At 46.4% G+C, this 24,466-nt stretch overlaps 1 protein-coding gene across 2 annotated transcripts in view; it reads right to left on the reverse strand.

The window, feature by feature from the left end:
- The window catches only part of NSD2 (nuclear receptor binding SET domain protein 2), a gene marked incomplete at both ends in the record, with an annotated part of 68,548 nt that extends 51,634 nt beyond the window's left edge, over positions 1-16,914 (reverse strand). For both annotated transcript variants that reach the window (XM_080697595.1, XM_080697596.1), the window contains 4 exons: positions 2,717-3,199; positions 4,309-4,475; positions 11,295-11,457; positions 16,318-16,914. In XM_080697595.1, the coding sequence (XP_080553721.1) occupies positions 2,717-3,199; positions 4,309-4,475; positions 11,295-11,457; positions 16,318-16,914 (1,410 nt within the window). The remainder of the gene's footprint in view (positions 1-2,716; positions 3,200-4,308; positions 4,476-11,294; positions 11,458-16,317) is intronic.
- Between the last annotated feature and the right edge of the window lie 7,552 nt (positions 16,915-24,466).

Genomic DNA, 24,466 nt, shown 5'->3' on the forward strand with positions numbered 1-24,466 from the left:
TAAACCACTCCTGTATTCCTAAGAAGTTTTTTTGTGTTGGTTTCGTTCTTTTGGTACTGGGAATTGAATCCAGGGAGCATTCTACCTCTAAGCTACACTTTCAGCCCTATTTTTTTATTTTGAAACAGAGTCTACTAAGGTGTGTAATACCTCTCCAAAGTTGCTGAGGCCATCATGAACCTGCAATCCTCCTGTCTCAGCCTCCCATGCAATGGGATTACAGGTGTGGGCCACAAGAACCCACCTGGTTTCTTTTGAAGGCACTACTCAAATGCTTCTCCTCCCCAGCTCCTGTGTAGGGACAAAACGCCCCATCCCATTAATTTCTCACAAAATTCACAAGCATCAAGTTCTGCACCGCTGTCAAGCTCCTCACGGCCCTGCACTGTGCCAGGCCACACACTGGTGAGACATCCATGGCTGATGTTTGGAAAATAGACCCCTTTCTTATTGGTACCTTTCTTATCATGTGGTTCTAGACTCCTATATAGAACATTCTCAAGAAAATAAAACTAAAATGAACACTATATATAAGCCAGGCATGGTGTCACACGCTTTCAATCCCAGCATTTGGGAGGCTGAGACAAGAGGATCACGATTAGCAGACAACCTCAGCTACTACTTTAGTGAGGCCCTTTGCAACTCAGTGAGACGCTGTTTCAATATAACGATTAAAAATGAGACAGAGGGCATAGTTTGAAGGCAGAATGCCCCTGGGTTCCATTCCCAGTACCGCAAAATAAAAAATAAATAAAATAAAATGAACACTATAATAAAAAGGCTTTTAAGCCAGGCATCGTGGCACATACATGTAATCCCAGCATTTGGGAAGCTAAGACAGAAGGATCGGGGTTCACAGACAGCCTCAGCTACTTAATAAGGCCACAACTCAGTGAGACCCCATTTCAAAATAAAGAATACAAAATAGGGCTGGGAGCTGGGTGTGGTGGTGCGTGCTTGTAATCCCAGCATTCAGACGGCTAAACCAGAGAATCACAGTTCACAAACAGCCTCAACTACTTACAGCAAGGCCCTTCACAACTCAGTGAGACTCTTGTTTCTAAATTAAAAGGACTACAAAATATAGGGCTGGAGGTGTAGCTTGGAGGTACAATGCCCCTGGGTTCTATCCCCAATACCACCAAAAAAAAAATAGGGCTGGAGGCATCGCTCAGAGGTAGAATGCCCCTGGGTTCCATCCCTAGTACTACAAAAAAAAGGGGGGGCTTTTAATTTCTAGACTATAACCCACTCACCTCAAGTGACAAAGTTAACCCAAACTAGGAAGCCTCAGTTCCTTGTAATGAAATTGAGCCTTTACTATAAATGAAGAGATCACATATTTTATCAAGACAGTTAAAAATTCTTAATTATGTAAATGCTTCAGTCGTTGATATACTACTGTCCTTTTAAATATGATGGGATCTACTGGGGATAGTGGCACATGCTTATAATCCCAATACTTGGGAGGCTGAGATAGGAGGATCACAGGTTCACGGCCAGCCTCCTCTACTTAGTGAGGTCCAACTTAGTGAGACCCTGTTTCAAAATAAAGAATATAAAATAGGAGCTAGGTGTGATGGTACATGCTTGTAATCCCAGCATTTGGGAGGCTGAGACAGGAGGATTGCAGTTTGAGGAAGGCTTCAGCTACTACTTAGTGAGGCCCTTTGCAACTCAGTGAGACCCTGTTTCAAAATAAAAGGAAAAAAAAATAGAATTAAAGGTGTTGCTCAGAGGTAGAATGCCCCTGGGTTCCATACCCAGTAACACACCACACACACACACACACACACACACACACACACTAGGGCTGGGGGGTGCAGTTTAGAGGTTAAATGTCCCTGGATTCCATCCCCAGTACCTAAAAAAAAAAAAAAAAAAAAAAGAATAAAAAAATAGGACTGGGGTACTGTGTAGCTCAGAGGTAGAATGCCCCTGGGTTCCATCCCCAGTACCATAATAAATAAATATACAAACACTGAGGCCGGGCATGGTGGCATACGCTTGTAATCCCAGAGCTTGGGAGGCAGAGACAGGAGGATCACACAGGTTTGAAGCCAGCCTCAGCTACTTAGTGAGGCTCTCAGCAACTTAGTGAGACCCTGTTTCCAAATAAAGTATGAAATAGGTCTGGGAGTACAGTCCAGAGGTAGAAAAGCCCCTGGGTTCCACCTCCAGTATCACCAAAAAAAAAAAAATATATATATATATATGTGTGTGTGTGCGGTGTGTGTGTGTGTGTGTGTGTGTGTGTGTGTATCTCACACACACACGCACACACACCCGCACACACACACTGTGGGATCCATTTTCAGTGTATTCACTCAATGCTGATGGATACATGAGCTACACCAAGAAGAGGACCCCACACCACAAGCCTCTGGACAGCCATCTGAGAAGACACTTGCCTACAGCTATATGCCAAGACAAGACTGAGCTACCACGAAAGGGCGCCCACAGAAACCCATTTCCCACTGGAGCTGGTGTCCTCTCATGCAGTGGGAGGAGCCCAGCGACAATGCCAAGTCATGGGCAAGGGTCTCTGCCCCAAGTGTCATGGTGACTGTTCTCTAACAATATGTATCAAACCTAACATTGACACAAGGCTCACCACTGGACTGCTGAGAAACAGTCCACTGTGTACCGCAGGGGCATTTCTCAATTTCAGAACCTCTAACAGGAGTCACAACTCAGAAACCGTTGGAGTACTGACCTCATCCCTGTGCTTCTGACAGAAGACCAAGAACTGGGAGGCTGCATCCCCCTTCCTGCTCCGTGGAGTGGAGGCGGTGGCCTTCTTCCTCCCGGGAGGAGACCCAACCCCTCTTTTGGGGTCAGCCTCTGCTGTCTTTGGAGAAGCACTCTTGTCGGTGCCAGGGTCACTCTCTCGGCTCTCGGCAGAGACGGACTGCTTGGCTCTCCGCCGTCTCTTCACAGCAATGCCCTCTTCCTTCACAGAGCCAGGGCCTGCAGCAGCTCCTTCACTGGCCCCTGAGGACCCCACCACTCCTCCTGAGGATTCCACAGCAATGCCAGCCTCCTCTGCCACCTGAGGGTTGAGCTGCAGCTGGCCCCCCACGTAGAGGAAGGTGAACTTGGACTTCCGCTCTTCTACGGACATGCCCGCAGCTGCTTCTGCTTGAACAAGGCCCATTTCCCACTGGGCCCTCAACTTCCCTGAAATAGGTTTCAACAACTAAAAAAAAAAAAGTAAGAAAACTTAAGTTTCATCACACAACATAAACATTCATTTAAAGACACTTTTAGCTAGGCACAGTGATGCACATCTAGAATCTCAGAACTTGGGAGGCTAAGATAGGAGAATCGCAGGTTTGAGTCTCAGCAACTTAGCAAGATGCTGTTTCAAAATTAAAAAAATAAAGAGGGCTGGCTGGGTGGGGATCTATCTTGGGGTAAACTGCCCTTAGATTCAATAATCAGTACCAAAAACAATCCAAAAAATTATATAATTTAAAATAAATTTAAAAATAAAAAAACTAAGCCGGGCATGGTGACGCATGCTTGTAATCCCAGCGCTTGGGAGGCTGAGACAGGAGGATCGCACGTGTTCGAAGCCAGCCTCAGCAACTTAGTGAGGCTCTCAGCAACTTAGTGAGACCTTGTTTCCAAATAAAATATAAAAAAGGTCTGGGAGTATAGCCCGGAGGTAGAAAGCCTTTGGGTTCCACCCCAGTACCACCAAAAATAAATAAATAAAAATAAAAAATAAAAAACTATAAAAACACAATTAGCTTAGGTTTTAAGACAGAACTCAACCAATAATTTTTGTTTCTTTAAACTAGAAACCAATTCTAATCACATTAACTAATGTAATCTATTTATACATAAAGGGATATAAAAATTATAAAACAAATTATTTCTGGGAGCTATCAAATAGATAAAAAGAGTAAGCTGTCTCTACAGATGCAGCCAGGTTATAACACACTTGGGTGAAAACATAAAGACAGGTATTGCCGGGCGTGGTGGCGCAGGCTTGTAATCCCCGTGCTTGGGAGGCTGAGACAGGAGGACCGCACAGGTTCGAAGCCAGCCTCAGCTGTTTAGTGAGGCTCTCAGCAACTTAGTGAGACCCTGTTTCCAAATAAAATATAAAATAGGGCTGGGAGTATAGCCCAGAGGTAGAAAAGCCCCTGGGTTCCACCCCTAGTCCACAAAAGAAAAAAAAAAAAATGACAGGTATCAGAAGCCATTTCAAGCAACTATGAAGTTTAAAACAAAGCAAATCACTTAAATAAAAAAAGTCAGATTTCTGGATTGAAAATGCACTGAAGGAACATCTATCACCTTAATCTTCTCGGCTTTCGTAGGTGCCAGCTTGGCACTTTCCTGGCATAATTTTTCAAACTGTCCTTCTCCTTCAAACGCTACAAGGCTCTTCTCAAATATCCAAGCTCTTTCTGGGGCATCACCAAAGAACTGTACGTGATACTGGCGTGCACTCTTTTTCTGACCTAATTTTTAAAATAAAATGTTAGAACATGAACATTAAAATTTGAGATGAAATTAGGCAAGTCTACTGCTCTCTGAAGTTGCTTCACTCCATGTTAGTTGAGCATATTAACCTCAAAACGAACACGACCTTCCCATCTCCACCCTGCTCTGTGTCTGACAAGAGGCAGGGAAGAAGGCCACCGAGCTCACTCCTTCACCTCCTTCCTCTCAAGGCCCCTGGAGCAGATTCTAGACAACGAGGACAAGGAGGGTGTCAGCCACAGGGCCCTTCACCAGAGAGCCAGAGCGGCCGGAGGGGGGCAGCAACTGGCAGCCAGGGCTGCACTGCAACCCTACCTGACCCTCCAGCTGGCCGGCCTTCACTGGCTATGCTTGAGCAAGAGCACGCAGGGCCTCTGGGGGCCACAGAGCGAGGCCCTCCGACATCCACTGCAGTCACCCTCGGCTGAGGGAGGGAGGGGCAAAGCCCTTGATGCAGCCAGAGGGAACCAGGAGGAGGAAGAGACAGCTGGTCCCACACCCAGGGGCCTGGTCCTGCCGAGGTGGAGTGAGAGGTGGCAGGGAGGTGAGCCAGCCAAAGTGCGGTCTCTGTGTTGAGAGGACAGGGAGGGGGTGCTGGCCACAGGAAACTCAAGAACTCCCGAACCAAAGTGCCCAGGGGAAAAGCTCTGTATTGCATCTTTCAGGGACTGCAGGGCAGTGGCCAGTGTGACCCTCTAAGGGGAAGGCGGCCAGGCACCACAGCCTCCCCTCACCCCCACACTCAGTGCCATTCTCACACAGCAGCGCTGAGGATCACATCAGGTGAGCAAACACACAGAGAAAACACACCAAGCTCTACATAGCCTCTGAAGGGCCGGATACAACGCCAGGCGCAGGAGATACCCAGCAGAGAAACACCTGCCCTGCCCTGAGGAGTGAACAGGAAAAAGAAACTGCTGCTAGAAATTAAAAATACAAGTATGAAATACACTTCATTAAGAAGACTTTGAAGATAAGAAATCTTCCACAAAAGCTGGACACAGTGGTGCACGCCTGTAATCTGAACTACTTAGGAGGCTGAGACGGGAGGATAGCAGGGCAATTCAGCAAGACCCTGTCTCAAAACAATACCAAAAAGGCTGGGGACATAGCCTAGTACTCAATAAGTAAATAAGCCAAGTGCGGTGGTGCAGACCTGAAATCCCAAGTTTAAAGCCAGCCTCAACTGCTTGGCAAGGCCATACTTTAAAATAAAAAATTAAAAGGGCTAGGGTACAGCTCAGAAGTAAAATGTCCCTGGGTTCAATCCCAAGTATGTATATATAAACAAAGAAGCAGACGTATGTATAAGTATGTGTAAGTAAACAAACATACATATTCATTTTTTTCTTTGGTGGTACCGGGTTTCCTGGAAGCCCTTCTACCTCCGGGCTACACTCCCAGACCTATTTTAGTTTTGGAAACAGGGTCTCCTAAGCCAGTGCGGCTGGCTTCGAACCTGCGCGATCCTCCTGTCTCCGCCTCCCAAGCGCGGGGATGACAAGCGTGCGCCACCACGCCCGGCACAAACATGATATTCTAAATAAAGAAAAAACTTAAGATGAGAAATAACTACTCCCATAAGAAACCTACAAGATTAATTCAGGAGGTTCAATACCCAAATAATGGGCCTTTGGAAAGAGGCCAGTGGAACCCAAGGAATGAACCAAAACCACACCTCCTAACTAAACCCTGTCAAGTGCCCTGCCCGACACCCACAGCAAGGCACATCTCTGAAATTCAAGCTCTTGGGAGGAGGGGCTGTGTTCGTGGAGTAAGAGACAGAATGGCAAGGTACCACGAGAATGACCAAAACCTTTCAGAATTCTCAGGAACTATTCTCACCATAAGATTCCATATGCGACTAAGCCACTAATCAAGTGTGAGAGGAAAAAGCAGTGTCCTCTGAACTGCAGGAACTCAGTCATCTCCCAGACATGCTTTCTAAGGAGCCAGAACTGTGCCCGGGCACTGTAGCCCTGTGAGCAGCAGAGTGCTGCCCTGGTAGCACAAGGCCCCAGGCCCAACTTCAGCACCACACGACGGACAAATGGGCTCCAGCAAAACAGGAAAACCACCGAGAGGGAGTACTGCTCGGAGTTGCACAAACAATGCCAGTGACTCAGGAGAGCACCGTAAATAGAGTCTAGGATCACCTCGGTGCCACAGGGTAAGAACGTCAGCAATCCAGGCCGAAGCAGGGACCAGGAGAAAGCCAAGGAGAGAGCTCGGAAGAACGGGCGGGACGAGAACTCCTCCACAGTCAGTAACACGGAAAAAGGACGCACACATGGGCCACAAGGGCAGAGGAACATGTGCCTCAGTCAGGGTTTGTGGGGTTTTTTTGGTACTGGGGATGGAACCCCAGGGCATTCTACCTCTGAGCTACACCTCCAGCCCAAATATTTTTATTCTTTCTTACTGTATTTATTTTGTGTGATGGAGCCCAGGGGTATTCTACCTCCGAGCTACACCTTCAGCCCTATTTTTTATTCTTTATTATTTTTGAACAGGGTCTCACTGAGTTGCAAAGGGCCTCACTAAGTAGCTGAGGCTGTCCGCAAACCATGATCCTCCTGTCTCAGCCTCCCAAGTGCTGGGATTACAAGCGCAAGCGTGCATCACCAAGCCCGGCTTTTATTCTTTATTTTGAAACAGGGTCTTACTATGTTGCGGAGGACCTCCCTAAGTAACTGAAGCTAGCTGCGAACCTGGATCCTCCTGTCTCAGCTTCCCAAGTACTAAGATTACATGTGTGGGCCACTACGTGCAGCTAATCTGGGTATTTTAAAAAAATGTTTAGCTTTTATTACATTATTTTTATGTTAAGGCTTGTGGGGGGAGGGGCTTGGTACTGGTGATAGAACTCAAGGCTTCACATATTCTAGGCAAGAAAGTTCTACCACTTTAAGTACAATTTAATTTGCTTACAAGTGTGCAAACTTTAATTGAAAATGCTTATGATTCAAAAATGTCAAGGGATTTGTTACTTTCTTCATTGCTTTAATACTTTAAAAAAGTTAGTTTTCTTAGGGCTGGGCGTGGTGGCACATGCTTATAATCCCAGCGCTTGAGAGGCTGAGACAGGAGGATCCCACAGGTTCAAAGCCAGCCTCAGCTACTTAGTGAGGCTCTCAGCAACTTAGTGAGACCCTGTTTCCAGATAAATTATAAAGTAGGGTTGAGGGTATAGCCTGGAGGTAGAAAGCCTCTGGGCTCCACCCCCCCAGTACCACACACACACACACACAAAAGTTTTCTAAGTATGAAAGTGAATATGAATTTCATAGCAGTTTTGTTTTGTTTTTAATTTGATGGCACTGGGAATTGAACCCAACTGCATTCTACCTCTGAGCTACACTTCCAACCCTATTTTATTTTTATTTGGAAACAGAGTCTCACTAGGCTGAAAAAGTCTCACTACTTGCTGAGGTTGTCCTCAAACCTGCTATCTGTCTATGCTTTCAAGTACTGGTATTATAAGTATACGCCACCATGCTTGGATCCCATAGTATATTTTTAGAAGAAAATCTTTTACAGTACTTGCAATAAAATAATATGGATTTGCTAAGCATGGTGGCACATGCTTGGATTCCAGCATTTGGAAGGCTGAGACAGGAGAATCACAGTTTGTGAACAGCCTCAGCTACTTAATGAGGCCCTTTGCATATTCAGGGAGACACTGTATCAAAAATAAAGAATAAATCCGGGCCTAGTGGCCCACACTTGTAATCCCAGCATTTGGGAGGCTGAGACTGAAGGATCGCGGTTCGTGGACAGCCTCAGCTACTTAGTGAGGCCCTCTGCAACTTAGTGAGACCCTGTCTCAAAATAAAGAATAAATAATAGGGCAGGGGGTGCAGCTTGGAGGTCAAATACCACTGGGTTCCATCCCCAGACCCACAAATTAATTAATTAATTAATTAATTAATTAAAAAACAGGATTGGAGGTGTAATGTGGAGGTAGAATGCCCCGGGTTCCATCCCCAATACTGCAAAAAGTAAATAAATAAATATAATATGAACTTTAATTGTATTATAAATAGTTAATAAAACAGTCAAATGATACTGACATGTCGGGCAGAAATAAGGCAAAAGACATTATTACAGTTTGGTTCCATGTTTTTAAAATAAATGAGTGCAGCTGGGTGTGGTGGCGCACAGTTGTACCAGCACTTGGGAGGCTGAGACAGGAGGATCGCACAGGTTCGAAGCCAGCCTCAGCTACCTAGTAAGATTCTCAGCATCTTAGTGAGACCCTGTTTCCAAATAAAATAGAAAATAGGTCTGGGAGTATAGTCCAGAGGTAGAAGAGCCCCTGGGTTCCACCCCCAGTACCACAATTAAATAAATAAATAAATAAATAAAATGAGTGCAACATTTTTTTAAGTTCTTTCTGATCTAGAAATCTGAGAACATAACCCAATGTTCTCTTCTTTTCATGAGTGTCTTTAATCTACCTGAATTTTATTTTGATCCAAGCTGAGAGGTGACTGTCTCACTGTTTTACCACATGATTATCCAGTTGTCCAGCACCACTGATTGGCAATCCTTCCTAGGACAATCCCTGGTGTGGAGTGGGTCTGTAAGAAAATGCTTACCACTGACTCTCTCTCATTTACCACACCCTTTCCTAGGAGAACCTGGCCTCCTCCAACTGTCCTGGCCTGCTTCAGCTCATCAGCCCACAGTGGCCTGGACCCTGGGTACGTTTGATCTAGAGTCTCTCCAGGCTGTGGGGCTACCAAATGGACATCAGCCATTCACACACACTGAAAGAGCCCCACGACACACAAGGCTGTGCCAAAGCTGAAGTTCTGGGAAGAAAGAGAAGCCCTAAAGATGTAGACCAGACAGCACACTCCTGTAATCCCAGTACATGGGAGGCTGACACAGGAGGATTCAAAGTTTGAGGACAGCCTCAGCAATATAGCGAGATTCTCAGCAACCTAGAGAGACCTTTACAAAACTAAAATAAAATAGGGCTGGGGTGTAGCTTGGAGGTAGAATGCCCCTGGGTTCAATCCCCAGGATATCTATCTATCTCTCTCTCTCTCTCTCTCTCTCTCTCTCTCTCTCTCTCTCTCTCTCACACACACACACACACACACACACACGAGAGAGAGAGAGAAGATCAGGTGTCCACAGAAGCAAGAACAGAGCACAGGGGCAGTCACAAGAGACTGCAGAGCTCCCTGGGTGGGAAACAGAGGACATGCATCACCATACCTGAGCTTCCCAGTTCAGTCCCTGGAGGGCACCAGAGCCTCAAAATAGGTAAAGCAGAACCTGAGACCAGCCAGTGGAAAATGGCACAGCCACTCTCCCAGTGCAAAAGGTTTAACAGCTTTGCATTAACCAAAAAAAACTCACAGACGCTGCGGTGTGTGTGTGCACACATGCCGTGGGAGTCAGGAGATATGCTAGTGGAACTGCACTCAGCTGAGGAGGAGTACAGCCCCTCTGAGACCCTCACACGTGTGCCTGCACCATGGCTGTGGACCACTACAAGGCCGGAAGCCTGAAGTTCCCCTGGGCCCCTATAGACCCTTGGAGGGACTCTTCATTGTGACCAAGTCAGAGGGCCAAAGGTCCCATGAGGACACAGAGCTGAAGCTCAGTTAAAAGTTGATACCCTGCCACAGCTGGTGGTACCTGGGCCCACAGCCACCAGTGGCACAGGAGGCCAGGGCAGGATGCAGGCAGGGAGTCCCTTTGCCTGAGCTCAGCCCCTCCCAATCTGCGCATGCCAGGAGACACTGCACAACACTCTTCCAGCAGCTGCCGAGCCGTGTGGCCGTGCCATGGTGGGAAAAGGCCCCAAGCCCTGAGGGACAAGAATACTACCACAGAGACCAGGAGGGCCGCGGAGGCTCCGTAGCTCCAGCCGCGGCTCTGGTCACACACTCTGAAGGGCATACAGGTCAGGGACTCCAGTGTCTGTGCTCAGTCCAAACTCTGTACTCACTGCATCTTACCCACTTAAAATCAAATTCATACATTACTCAAGACTAGAAGAGCTTTCTAGAAGACTAGAAGAGCTTTCAGACCACCCAAACTTTTGCTTATTTTCCCCCCAAAACACATCTGTGCATTGTCCAATTGTTATCTAAGTATTTTCTCTATTGGTATTTTCTCTGTATTGGTAACTTATTATTATTATTATTACTATTAGTAGTAGTATTTGGTGGCACTGGGAATGGAACCCAGGGGCATTCTACCTCTGAGCTATAGCTCCAGCCCTATTTATTATTTATTGTGAAACAGGGTCTCACTAAATTTCAGAGGGCCTCACTAAGTAGCTGAGGCTGGCTGCGAACCACGGTCCAATCCTCCTGTCTCAGCCTCCCAAGTACTGGGATCACAAGTGTGTGCCACCACACCAGGCCATAGTACATCTTTAATGTGTTCTTCAGCTCTTCCACGTATCCATTAATCTACTCAAGCTTCATAAAACAAAAATGATCATTTCCAACTGCTTCCTTCTTTCCACAGGCCTAATGAACTTGAGGTTTTAATAACGAAAATTTAGTATGAAATACTATTTTGTAAAATATGCTGGAGAAAGCAATCACTACATATCTAAACACTTCGTCATAAAACCTAAGTCATTCAAGGCAAAGATCTTTTCTTCCTCATCTCTAATCCACTCAGATGAAGTGCATTATCTAAGAATGGAAATGCAGCACTGAAGCCCATTACTAACCGTAGGTGAAGGTAGCAAAGTGACCTACAGTAGGGCCGTTTAGGGATATGTGGCGAGAAGCCTGGACAGGATACAATTAAGCGCACAATACCTTTCAGCTTGGTATAGCTGTGAAGGAGTGGATCTGCAGAAACCATGCAAGGCCACCAAGGGTAACCTGACACTTTGGACCACACCAAATCGCCCACGCTGTATTTCAGCAGGTGGTCTTTGTCTCTGCCAGTGTTTGGACAGGGCTCTTTCTTAACTGGAATCTGAAAATGAACAAAAGACAGATATTAACACATCTAATAGCTGTCCCTTCTATCGACAACAGCTTTATATCTACAGAAAACAAGAATCAGGCTAGGGGTTCAAAGCACACATGGAGGGCTGGGGATGTAGCTCAGTGGCAGAGAGAGCATTTGCCTAACATGCATGAGGCCAAGTTCTATCCCAGTGCCCCAGAAAGAAAGGAGAGAGAGAGAGAGAAACAAAACCACCCCGCACACACAGACATGGGCCTCCAAGGAGAAGCGTGCCCCTCTTACTGCTGTAGGCCATAGCCCCACACCACTCCATCACAACTGCCTGTCCCCTGCCCTATCCTGAGGTCTCTAATTCCAGTTCCTGGCCCAGTGGATGGTCTTCAATGGTGATTTATTCTCAGAACGCCAAATCCACAGTGACCCCTGTGTGCAGGCGCATCTGTGTTCTCAACATGAAGACTGCCCCAGTGCTGAGGCACAGGCCCACCCACCCCAGACGGTGAGCCTTGCTCTCTGAGCCTCAGTTTCACCACTTCTGGGACATGGGCAGGAGAACAGAGTACCTCACTGAGGTTATGCTCCTCCCAAGCCACCCTGGGCTCTGCTCTTCAGGGAGACAAGCATAGTGGCACCCCAAACCCCGGGGGAGGTCCTGCACTTCCCTCCAAGAGCATGCCGTAGTTGGGCAGAGCATGGATCTGCTCTGGGCCTTGGCAGCCTCATCTATGAACTGAAGCTTCACGAGCCTGGCTGCGGGCTGACAGAGAGCCGCCACATCACACACTCCGCAAAGCAGTCCGCACTCAAATGCCTACACAGCACCCCAGGCTTATCCCATCACACAGAAGGAGAGTCGAATTCCAGGAATTTCTCATTTCAACAAAACCAAGTAGCAGGGCTAGGACATAGGAGTCTGACAACCTTCACAGTCCTCTGCCCCTGTGCAAGTGCAAGGTTAACTGCAGCCCCGAGCATTTCCAAACATCGTTCATCAGTTACTGAACACCTTCCTTCCTTCCCCCCCACCCCTTTCTCTTTCTCTCTCTCACTCTCTTTCTTTTTGGTGGAACTAGGGATTGAACCCAGAGCCATTCACCTCTGAGCTATACACCCATCCCTTTTTATTTTGAAACAGGGTCTCACTAAGTTGCTGAGGGCCTCACGAACTTGGTGAGGCTGACCTCAAACCTGCAATCCTCCTGCTTCAGTATCCCAAGTACTGGGATTAAAGGTGTGCACCACCATGCCCAGCTAAACTGGCCTTTTTTTTTTTTTTTTTTTTTTGCGTTATTGGGGGTGGAACCCAGGGGCATTCTACCTCCAAGCTACACCCCTAGCCCAATTTTTTATTCTTTATTTTGAAACAGGGTCTCACTGAGTTGCAAAGGGCCTCACTAAGTAGCTGAGGCTGGCTGTGAACTGCAATCCTCCTGTCTCCGCCTCCCAAATGCTGGGATTACAAGCGTGTGCCACCACGCCTGGCTAAACTGGCCTTTTTATTTTATTTATTTTTTTTTTTTTTTTTTTTGCGGGTCTGGGGATGGAACCCAGGGGCATTCAACCTCCAAGCCCAACTTTTTATTCCTTATTTTGAAACAGGGTCTCACTGAGTTGCAGATGGCCTAAGTAGCTGAGGCTGTCCTCGAACCACGATCCTCAAGTCTCAGCCTCCCGAATGCTGGGATTACAAGCGTGCACTACCATGCCCGGCTTAAACTGGCCTTTTTAAAAAACTGTTCATGTTGGGAGGCTGAGACAGGAGGATCTGGGTCTACAGACAGCCTCAGCTACTACTTATGTAAGGCCCTTTGCAACTCAGTGAGGCCCTGTTTCAAAATAAAGAATAAAAGGCCGGGTATGAAGACAGGAGGATTGCGCAGGTTCGAAGCCAGCCTCACTGGCTGGCTTAAGAGACCCTGTTTCCAAATAAAAATATATATATATATAAAAATAGGTCTGGGAGTGTAGCCCGGAGGTAGAAGGGTTTCCAGGAACCCCAGTACCACGCCCCCCCAAAAAAAGAATAAAAAATAGGGCTAGGGGTATAGCTCAGAGGTAGAATGCATCTGGGTCCCATCCCCAGTACCACAAATAAATAAATAAATAAATAAATAAATAAATAAATAACAAAAAACTGTCATTGGCCAGGCGCAGTGGTATATGCCATAATCCCAGTACTTGAGAGGCTGACAGAAAATTTCTGGATTGGAGGACAGCCTCAGCAACATATTGAGACTCTTTTTTGTGTGTGGGAGGGGCAATGGGGATGAAACCCAGGGTATTATAACTCTGCAAGGTCACAAAGGAAGACGGGACTCAGGCAGGTGTGTGTGTGTGTGTGTGTGTGTGTGTGTGTGTGTGTGTGTGTGTGAGAGAGAGAGAGAGAGAGAGAGAGAGAGAGAGAGAGAGAGAGAGAGAATGAGAATGAAACCCAGGAGAAGGGACTCAGGCAGGTGTGTGTGTGTGTGTGTGTGTGTGTGTGTGTGTGTGTGTGTGTGTGTGTTATACTGGGTGTGGAGTGCAGGGGCTTTTTTACCTCCAGGTTATACTCCCAGACTTATTTGGAAACAGGGTCTAACTAGGTAGCTGAGAGCCTCATTCAGTAGCTGAGGCTGGCTTCGAACCTGCGTTATCTTCCTGTCTCAGGCTCCCAAGTACCAGGATTACAAGTGTGCGCCACCACGCCTGGCTCCTGTTTTTTGTTTTGCTTTGTTTTTTGTTTTTTTCACAGTACTGGGGATGTAACTGAGGGGCATTCTACATCTGAGCTGCACCCCCAGCCCTATTTTTTTTTTAATATTTCTTTTTTTTTTTTTTTGCGGGTCTGGGGATGGAACCCGGAGCATTCGACCTCTGAGCTACACCCCCTGCCTTATATTTTATTCTTTTTTTTTTTTTTTTTTTTTGGTGGTACTGGGGTTTCCTGGAAACCCTTCTACTACTGGGCTACACTCCCAGACCTATTTTTTTTATATTTTTATTTGGAAACAGGGTCTCTTAAGCCAGCGTGGCTGGCTTTGAACCTGCGCAATTCTCCTGTCTCCACCTCCCAAGCACAGGGATTACAAGCATGCGCTACCACACCCGGCTTATTCTATTTATTTTGAAACTGGGTCTCGCTGAGTTGCAGAGGGCCTCACTATTTAGCTGAGGCTGTCTGCGAACCGTAATCCTCGGGTCTCAGCCTCCCAAATGCTGGGATTACAAGCGTGCACCACCACGCCTGGCCCCGTCCCTACTTTTTATTCTTTATTTTAAAACAGAATCTCACTGAGATGAAAAGGCCTCACTAAGTAGCTGAGGCTGTCCGCGAACTGCAATCCTCCTGTCTCAGCCTCCCAAATGCTGGGATTTGTGCACCAGCATGCCCAGATCATATTGAGATTCTTAGCAACCTAGTGAATCCCTGTTTCAAAACAAATAAACATTCTGCCTTTGGGGGTTCAATTCTCAGTACCCTCCCAAAACTGTCTTCAGGGCTGAGAACATATCGAAGTGAAAGAGTGCTTCCCTAACAAGCACAAGGTCCTGGGTTCCATCTCTAGTACTACAAGAACAACAACAACAAAAACCCTGCCTTTGTAATAAATTAGCCAGAGCAAAAGAGCTCCAGAGCACTCAAAGAGCATTGTTTTTAAACACTCAGAGCTCAGCCGGACGTGGTGGTGCACACTTAAAATCCTAGCAGCACTTGGGAGGCTGAGACAGGAGGATCGCACAGGTTCAAAGCCTCAGCTACTGAGTGAGGCTCTCAGCAACTCAGTGAGACCCTGTTTCCAAATAAAATATAAAATAGGTCTGGGAGTATAGTCCGGAGGTAGAAAATCCCCTGGGTTCCTTCCACCCCCAGTACCACAAAGTAAATAAATAAATAAACCCTCAAAACTCTGTGAGTTCAACAGTTCCAAGGAAATTCCAACTATTCCACCATTTATCTGTGGAGATCCTAAATAAAACACCACTATAATTTTAAACTAAATATCCCAACTGTGGTAATGATACCAACTCACACAAGTTTGAGTTCCCTGCACCCTGGAGCCACAGCCGAAGGCCAAGAGGCACCCACGGCCCCAGACACCAGGCTCAGAAGAACATCATGGCTGCCTGGCCTTCATCCCTGCTGCCAAGCAAGGCCAAGGCCCCTAGCTCTTTCACAAAGCCCATCCTCCCTGAAGGGTTAGGGTCACATTGTGTATCACTCTAAGGCAACACCAACCATCTGGCAGAACACAACAGAAGAGCATGTTCTTCCACCTGAAGCCAGGCTCCCATCCTCCCTACAGTGAGCAAACATCCGCTCACCTATGTCCAGAGTGCTGGGCTCTGCACTGGGAACAAGAGCCCCCAATCCTCAAGGAGGCAGGCTGTCTGCTGGACCACCCGGTTGAAGAGCACCCCCAAGCAGACAGCGAGCGTGCGGAAGGACGGCAGAAGCAGTTCTGCAGGCCTTAGGTCTGCTCCCCCTCACTGGATGGCACAGATTCAAATCTCATGCCAGGCTGGGCTTCTCTGCTGCCCAGGAGACACAGCCGGTGCAAAAAGCGCAGCCCAGGACCTGGCACTGGCAGACCTGGGTTCAGAACTGGTTTGTCTCATCTGTTTTTAGCCACGTTAGTCCTGAATACCTAACCTCTCTAAGACCTCAATGGCATAGCAGGCGGCCGTGGACCGAAAGGGGACAATGTTGGAGCCTCCCAGAGTCCAAAGCCTGACTCACAGCCACCGCTGTCAGGATCAGCTGTGTGGGCAAAAGCAAGGGGACAGACAGCAGCTGCCAACCAGGCCTGCCTACCACCGCGGGCAGGCCGGGGCTCAGACGGCCCTCAGCCCCCAGTCATGGGACCCAGCAGAACCCCTCACAAATACCTTCTTTTCTGCAGGACTTGAGATCTTGGACACTAGGGCTGCTTCCACAAGACCCTGCTCTAGTAAGGAATCATACTTGATGCTTCTCTTCCTGTTCCTTCTGGCCTTATTCTCCACCTTTTGTCCATTGTCTTCTGCCTGGGACATATCAGCAGCACTGTCACCACAAATGGAGGACTCAAAGAGAGGCTTGCCATTCATGTATGTCTTGGTGATTTTCAGCTTAATTTCCGGGGAGCCATTTTTGATAGGGGTAGTGTTGGGTGGTGTCCCCATTCCTCTCACTTCCTGGGACTCAAAACACAACTTGGCACCATGTGCACCAGGTTCTCCATTAAACACACGGGAAGTAAGGTCTTTCAGCTTCTCCGCGGGGATGAAGGGCAGCGCGTCGTGGCCATTAAACTTGTGCAAGGCTCCCTCGGGCAGGCTGTTAGGAAGCGGGGCTTTGCTGAGGAATACAGAACAGTCGCGGCTCACTTCACAGTCCTGAGTCTTCCCGCTTGCACCGCCAAGGATTTCTGGTGCCTGCTTCATCTTTACACACTTTACAACTTTCTGAACAGAAACAGGACTGTTTTTGATGCTAAATTCCATCCAGCCTTGATGCTTCTGTTCTTAGAACACTATAATATTTAAAGGAAAAAGAGAAAAACAATATATTACATTTAAAACCTAGGATAAGTATGCCAACACCTCTACCATTTTGCAGGAGCCAGGTTTTTTGTTCTGACGGTTTTCCTGAGACAATTTATGTTTTAAGCCAGCCATAGTGGTATGCACACCTGTAATTCCAGTACTTAGGAGGGTGAGAAAGAAGGAATGCAGGTTTGAGACCTGTATCAGCCAATCAGTAAGACCATGTTTCAAAATAAAAAATATAAAGGGGCCGGATGTGCTGGCACATGCTTGTAATCCCAGCATTCAGGAGGCAGAGACCAGAGGACTGGGGTTCACAGACAGCCTCAGGTACTTAGCGAGGCTCTTCACAATTCAGTGAGACCCTGTTCCAAAAACTAAAATAACTAGGCTGGGCGTGGTGGCGCACGCTTGTAATCCCCGCGCTTGGGAGGCAGAGACAGGAGGATCGCGCAGGTTCGAAGCCAGCCGCGTGCGCTGGCTTAGGAGACCCTGTTTCCAAATATAAAATGTAGAAAGAGGTCTGAGAGTGTAGCCCGGAGGTAGAAGGGCTTCCAGGAACCCCAGTACCACCAAAAAAAAAAAAAAAAAAACTAAAAAAACTAAAAGTAGGGCTGGGGGTATAGCACAGAGGTACAATGCCCCTGGGCTCCATCCACAGTACCCCCCCAAAAAAAATAAAAATAAATAAATAAATAAAGGGCCAGGGTTATGGCTTGGAGGTAGAATGCCTCTGAATTCAATCTCCAATATGAAAAAAGGCAAAAATTTATTATGTTTTAGATAGTAATTTAGGTTGCAGGAAAAACTTTTTTTTGGAGGGGGTAGAGTTATTGTCTGTTTATGGTACTGGGGACTGAATACTGAGACATTCTACCCGAGATATATTCCCAGCCATATTTTATTTTTTAGTTTGAAACAGGGTCTCATTAAATTGCTCAGGGCTTCACTAAGTTGATAAAAATGGCTGTCAACCTGCCGTCTTTCCATCTCAGTTTCCCAAGTACTGGGTTCCATCCTCAGTACTGCAAAAAATAAATAAAAATAAAATTCATATGCCGAGTGTGGTGGCACACAGTTGTAATCCCCACACTTGGGAGACAGGAGGATCAGGCAGGTTCGAAGCCAGCCTTAGTGGCTTAAGAGACCCTGTTTCCAAATAAAAAAATATAAAATAGGTCTGGGAGTGTAAGCCCGGAGGTAGAAGGGTGCCATCCCCAGTACCACCTAAATAAATAAATAAATAAATAAATAAATAAATAAATAAATAAAACTCATATATCTAAAGCAAAATTCATAGGACTGTGGAAATTATAACTTACAAAGGTATAATTCATATATTGAATTATGGGGGAGAGAGAGATGGATCTAGAAAATTCCAAGAGTATAGCCGGGCGTGGTGATGCACGCTTGTAATCCCAGCATTTGGGAGGCTGAGACCAGAGGACTGTGGTTCGCGGACAGCCTCAGCTACTTAGTGAGGCCTTCGCAACTCAGTGAGACCCTGTTTCAAAATAAAGAATAAAAAACTGGGCAGGGGTTGTAGCTCAGAGGTCAAATGCCTCTGGGTTCCATCCCAGACCCACAAAAAAAAAAAAAAAAAGAGTCTTACATTTAATAAGAAATGCTACAATATAAACTCTCAAGTCTACAGTGAGCTACAATCTCAGATAAAGCAATGACTAAAGAGAAATGCAAGCTGGAGCCAGGCATGGTGATACACAATTATAATCTCAGGAGGAAGGATCACAGGTTCACTACAGCCTCAGCAACAAGGTCCTCTGCAACTTAGTGAATTCCTAATTCAAAATAGAGAATAAAACATAGGCCCATGGGTGTAGCTCAGAGTAGAAGGCCCCTGGGTTAGGAAGGAAGGAAGCCAGCCAGCCAGCCAGGAGTGGTAGCAAGACCCTCCGCAATTTACTAAGAGGCTCAAAACAGAAAATGCACTGGGTGTGGCAGTACACACCTGTAATCCCAATACTTGGGGGACTGAGACAGGAAGATGGGAGGTTCAAGTAAACTTAGACTGGCAGAACTTAGTAAGACCTTGTTTCAAAATAAAATAAATAGTCCAGCATGTTGCCACATGCTTGTAATCCCAACACTTGGGAGGCTGAGACAGGAATGCAGTTCTTGGACAGCCTCTGCTACTTAGTGAATCCCTGTTTCAAAATTAAGGAAAAAAAATAGGGCTGGGAGTGTAGCTCGGAGGTAGAATGACCCTGAATTCCATGGTTCTATCCCCAGTACCACAAAAATTAATTAATTAATTTTTTTTTTTTTTTTGGTACTGGGGTTCCTGGAAGCCCTTCTACGTCCGGGCTACACTCCAGACCTATTTTATACATTTTTTTAATCTTTGGAAACAGGTCTCTTAAGCCTGGCTTCGAACCTGCCTGATCCTCCTGTCTCCACCTCCCAAATGCAGGGATTACAAGCGTGGGCCACCACACCCAGCTAATTAATTAATTTTTAAAAAATAGAGCTAGTGCCGGGCGTGGTGGCACACGCTTGTAATCCCAGCACTTGGGAGGCTGAAACAGGTTTGAAGCCAGCCTCAGCTACTTAGTGAGACCCTGTTCCAAAATAAATTATAAAAAAATAGGGTTGGGGATGTAGCCTGGAGGTAGAAAGCCCCTGGGTTCCATCCCCCAGTACCACGAAACAAAAAATTAATTAAAATTTGGGAAATTTTATACAAAACCTCAAGTTTCTGGCTTCTCTTAGACTGCTCAAGACTATTCATGTTGATATTTTCAAGTTTCCTTTCCGCTCGTGAACATGTCACACATAACCATCTTAAATCTCTGCCTCTGTGGGGCTGCTGTGGCTGGCTGCTGCCCTTTCAGGAAGGAGCCTGCCTCTACGCGCTTTCACCTTTCCCTGCTGTAGACTGCCCCTCCAGAGAGGACCCACCCACCTTCCCAGCGCTGCTAGTCACTGACCACTGATATTATCATTCTAAAAGTTTGGGATTTTTACTGAAATCTTTCACTCTTTCTAGCATTTCAAGAAAAATATAAAACCTCACCAATACTAGTGAAAGAAGTTGAAGAGTTGAATAGCCCAGCAACTGAAGAGAAGTAAACACAGGGCCTCGAGTGGAGAGCTCCTTGGCTCGTCTCCCCACCCCATCCCACTCTGATCAACAGTCATTCCTATGTGGGGACGGCAAGGAGGGGACACCCGCTTCACTGCAGGAGACTGTGAAGAACAAAGGACACTACCCACCACCCCGAAAGACTACGCCTAGCATTTTGCCACTTTGGCACAGGTCTTTTTATAGGAGAGAAAAACAAATCACAGGGACTCACAGCCGCACCCGTGTTCCAGGCTCACCGCAGGCTCCAGTTAGGAGGCTGTCCAGGTCAGAGAGCAACCTCCCCCTCACCAATGCTACTCCTGACCCTAAGCCAGCCCCGGGGCAGACACCGAGGGGAGGGGCACTCCCTCCATCACTGCCTCTACACCGAGTGCACTGAAGGGCCAAGATGAAGCCGTGTGCCGCTTCCACGGATTCTCCCAGACAGTCTCCCGGTGAATTTGCCGTGCATCTTCCAGACCACAGTCTGTAGCCACCAACAGAACTGTTACGTGAGGTCTGTATGTCTAGGAATGCTTCATATTTTACCTTCATTCTGCAATTTTTTTTTTTTTTTTTTTTTTTTTTGGTGGTACTGGGGTTCCTGGAAGCCCTTCTACCTCCGGGCTACACTCCCAGACCTGTTTTTACATTTTTTTATTTGGAAACAGGGTCTCCTAAGCCAGCGGGCGGGGCTGGCTTCAAACCTGCGCAATCCTCCTGTCTCTGCCTCCCAAGCACGGGGATGACAAGCGTGCGCCACCACGCCCGGCTTCATTCTGCAATTTAATCAGTCAACATATCTTTATATTCCTGTGATATGTATAAATATAACTTGAGTCTTTTCAATCGCTATGCATTATTCCTCAATAAATATTTAATTTCTGCTGATTTAGTCATAGATGATGAAAACACAGAAGATAAAAAGTATGAAAAGCTTCTCAAAATGTTATACAGGATGGCACGATCCTTATACAAAACCAGGAAAAAAAAAAGGAAAGTACAAAAAAAATGTACCCCCAGGTCAGTCAAGTCAGATTGTAATAAAACAAAAATAAATGGAAGTAAACCAAACTCAGTCATCTCTGTGTGAAAGGAATGGCCTCAGAAGTTTTATCCAAAAACGTGTTAAGACAGATGCAGCAGTGCACCCTTGTAATCCCAGTACTCAGGAGACTGAGACAGGATTGCGGGTTCAAGGCCAGCCCTATCAACTTAGGAAGACACTTTCATAATAAAAAAAAAAAAAGGGTGGGGGTGTTGCTCAAAGGTAGAATGTTCCCGGATTCTATCCTCAATATTAAAAAAAAACTCTTTGGTCATAAAGGTTTTTCCTCTTACAAATTTTTTTTTTTATTTGCAGTACTGGAAATTGAAGCCAGGGCTTCAATTTCTACCTCCAAGCTATACCCCCATCCCTAATTTTTATTCTTTATTTTGAAACAGAGCCTCACTAAGTAGCTGAGGTTGGATGTGAACCTGTAACCCTCCTGTCTCAGCCTCTCAAGTACCAGGATTACTAGCATGCACCACCATGCCCAGCTTAAAAATGTTCTAAAAGTATAAATCTAACAAATGATTGTTGCAGAAAGGGAAGAAAATACTGAAGAATGCAAGAGTGAAAAATGAAATACTGAGATTAAAACAAAAATTGACAGTTATGGGGAACAGGATGGGGGTGGGAAGAGTCATGCACAGATTGCTGGTTTTTTAAGTAAGTGCCTAGGAATTGCACAACTAATTATGCACATTTCACTGAATACATACACTCTGACCTGACATGTGAAGTGGCTAGGAGGCTGTGCAGCAGCCGCGGCCCACATGGAGTAGAGGGGTCTGCATGCGCAGCGTGGGACCATCTCATAGCAAAAGGGATCAGAGCCTGCTCTATCAAAGGGAGATGCAGCAATAGAGAAAAGTGTATTCCTTGCTTTGTGGAAGTTATGTTCTAGAAAGGAGAGACAGAAATTAAGAAATAGATGTTTTGTTTCTTTGGGTCCTTGATATTGAACCCAGGAGTGCTCTACCTCCAAGCCATATTCCTAGCCCTTTTTATTTCTTACACTGAAAAATAATTTCACTAAGTTGCTGAGGACCTCGCTAAATTGCAGAGGCTGGTTTTGAACTTGCAATCTTTCTGTGTCAGATTCCCAACTACTAGGATTACGGGCACACACAACCATGCCTGGCTTTGTTACATCTATTTCTTAAACTAGGCTCAGAGATAGAACACCCCTGGGTTCAAACCCCATTATAAAAAGGAAGGGAGGGAGAGAGGGAAGAAGAAAGGGGATAAAAGAAAAAAAAAACTAGAAGTGCTGGGATTATTATACAAAGGAAAGAAGAAGATGGGGTGGAGGGCCAAGGGAGGCAGGGAGACAGTCCCCTGCCATGGAACTTGAATGGTTCCATGCGGTAGGCCTGCTGCCCCTAACCCTGCCAGGATGTCAGCCACAGCCTACTCTGACCAATCTGTGCATAACCAGGGCCTGGGGAGGTCTCCACTCTGGGAAAGGGACAGGCCTTCAGGACGCTCCCCAGAGCCCGTCATGAGCTCCCCCTTCAGGGGCGAGAGAGACTTAAGTGGACATCCAAGCTTGGGACAGGATTGACACCCACAGCAGACCACAGGACACCACAGGTCTCGCAGTGCCCGGATGAAGGCAGGGACTGCTCCGTACGGTGGGGCCACACTGGGAAATGGAACCAGTACACCGCTGCTGTCCAACAGGGCCTCAGGCTTCGCCCACTGTTACTGAGAAGTTCTTTCATCAATTATCCTACAGTTTACAATTCACCCACAGCACAAGCCTCGCTTCTGCAAACACACCTCCAAAAAGGACTCTGACAGAATTCCCTTTTTGTTTCAGCGGCACAGAAGTGCAGAGCTGCAGGGAGACTCGACGCAAAGCCTTTGAACGTTCACATTTAGGCTGCTTCCTCTTAACCTATACGTAGACTGGTATGCTCCCTTGCCCAATTCTACGTCTAAACTACACCCACAGCCCTCTGTGTATTTGTTTTCGTTTTCAAACAGGGTCGCACTAGGTTGCTGAGAGTTTCTAAACTGCTGGGGCTGGCCTCAGACCTGCAATCCTCCTGTCAGCCTCCCAAGTACTGGAATTACAGGCATGTTCCACCATGCATGCGTTTTGTTTGTTTGTTTGTTTTTAAGGGGGAACAAGGTCTTGCTAAATTGCTGAGAGCATAAGTTGCTTAGACTGGCCTTGGTCCTCCTGCCTCAGCCTCCCAAGTACTGGGATTATAAGCATGTACTCTCACTCCTGGCTCCAGCAGGAGAGTTTTATACCGCACTTTTAATTCTGATGCATGTGAATATTTTACTTACTCAAGCTTTTATTTAGACTTTTAAAGGAATATTATGAAAATGTAAAAGTATTTCTAAAGCTAAACATTATAGCCCTCTATCATAGCATCCATATCTGCTAAGGCGACAAAAGGAGACAAATGCGTGCCAAAAGAGGAGAAAGGGAGGAAGAAGGTCGACAGGAAGGAGCAAGTAAACAAAAGAAAAAGGAGGGAGAGAAAGAAGAAAATAAAAAAGAAAGGGGGGAAAGGAGGAGAGGAGAAAGAAAAGGGAAGAGAAGAAGAGCATGATGGTACATGCCTATAATCCCAGTACTAGGGAGGCTGAGACAGGAGGATCACAGGTTCGAGGGCAGCCTCAGCTATTCAGCAAGAGGCTCAGTAACCTAATGAGAACCTGTTTCAAAAACCAAAAAAATTTTAAAAGGCCAGTGTGGTGGTGCACGCCTATAATCCCCGTACCAGGGAGGTTAAGACAGGAGGGTCGTAGATTCAAGAACAGCCTCGGCAAGTAGCAAGAGTCTCAATAAGGAATAAAATCCAGACTGGAGATGTATTGCTAAGGTAAAATGCCTCTGGGTTCCATCCCCAGTATCACACACACACAAAAAAAGAAAATTTTAATTATTATTTTTTTGTGTGTGTGTGGTACTGGGGATGGAACCCTTCTACCTCTGGGCTACACTCCCAGACCTATTTTATATTTTATTTGGAAACAGGGTCTCTTAAGCCAGCGAGGCTGGCTTTGAACCTGGGCGATCCTCCTGTCTCAGCCTCCAAACTGGGGATTACAAGCGTCCCACCACGCCCATCAGAAAAAATTTTAAAAGACTGGGAATGAGCCAGGCATAGTGGCGCACGCTTGTAATCCCCACGCTTGGGAGGCTGACAGGAGGATCACACAAGTTTGAAGCCAGCCTCAGCTACTTAGTGAGGATCTCAGCAACTTAGTGAGACCCTGTTTCCAAATAAAATATAAAATAGGTCTGGGAGTATAGCCCGGAGGTAGAAAGCCTCTGGGTTCCACCCCCAATACCACAAAAAAGAAATAAAAATAAAAATAAAAAAGACTGGGAATGTAACTCTTTTTATTTTTGA

The sequence above is a fragment of the Muscardinus avellanarius genome (genome assembly GCF_963383645.1).
Source record: "Muscardinus avellanarius genome assembly, chromosome: 6".
NCBI lineage: Eukaryota > Metazoa > Chordata > Mammalia > Rodentia > Gliridae > Muscardinus > Muscardinus avellanarius.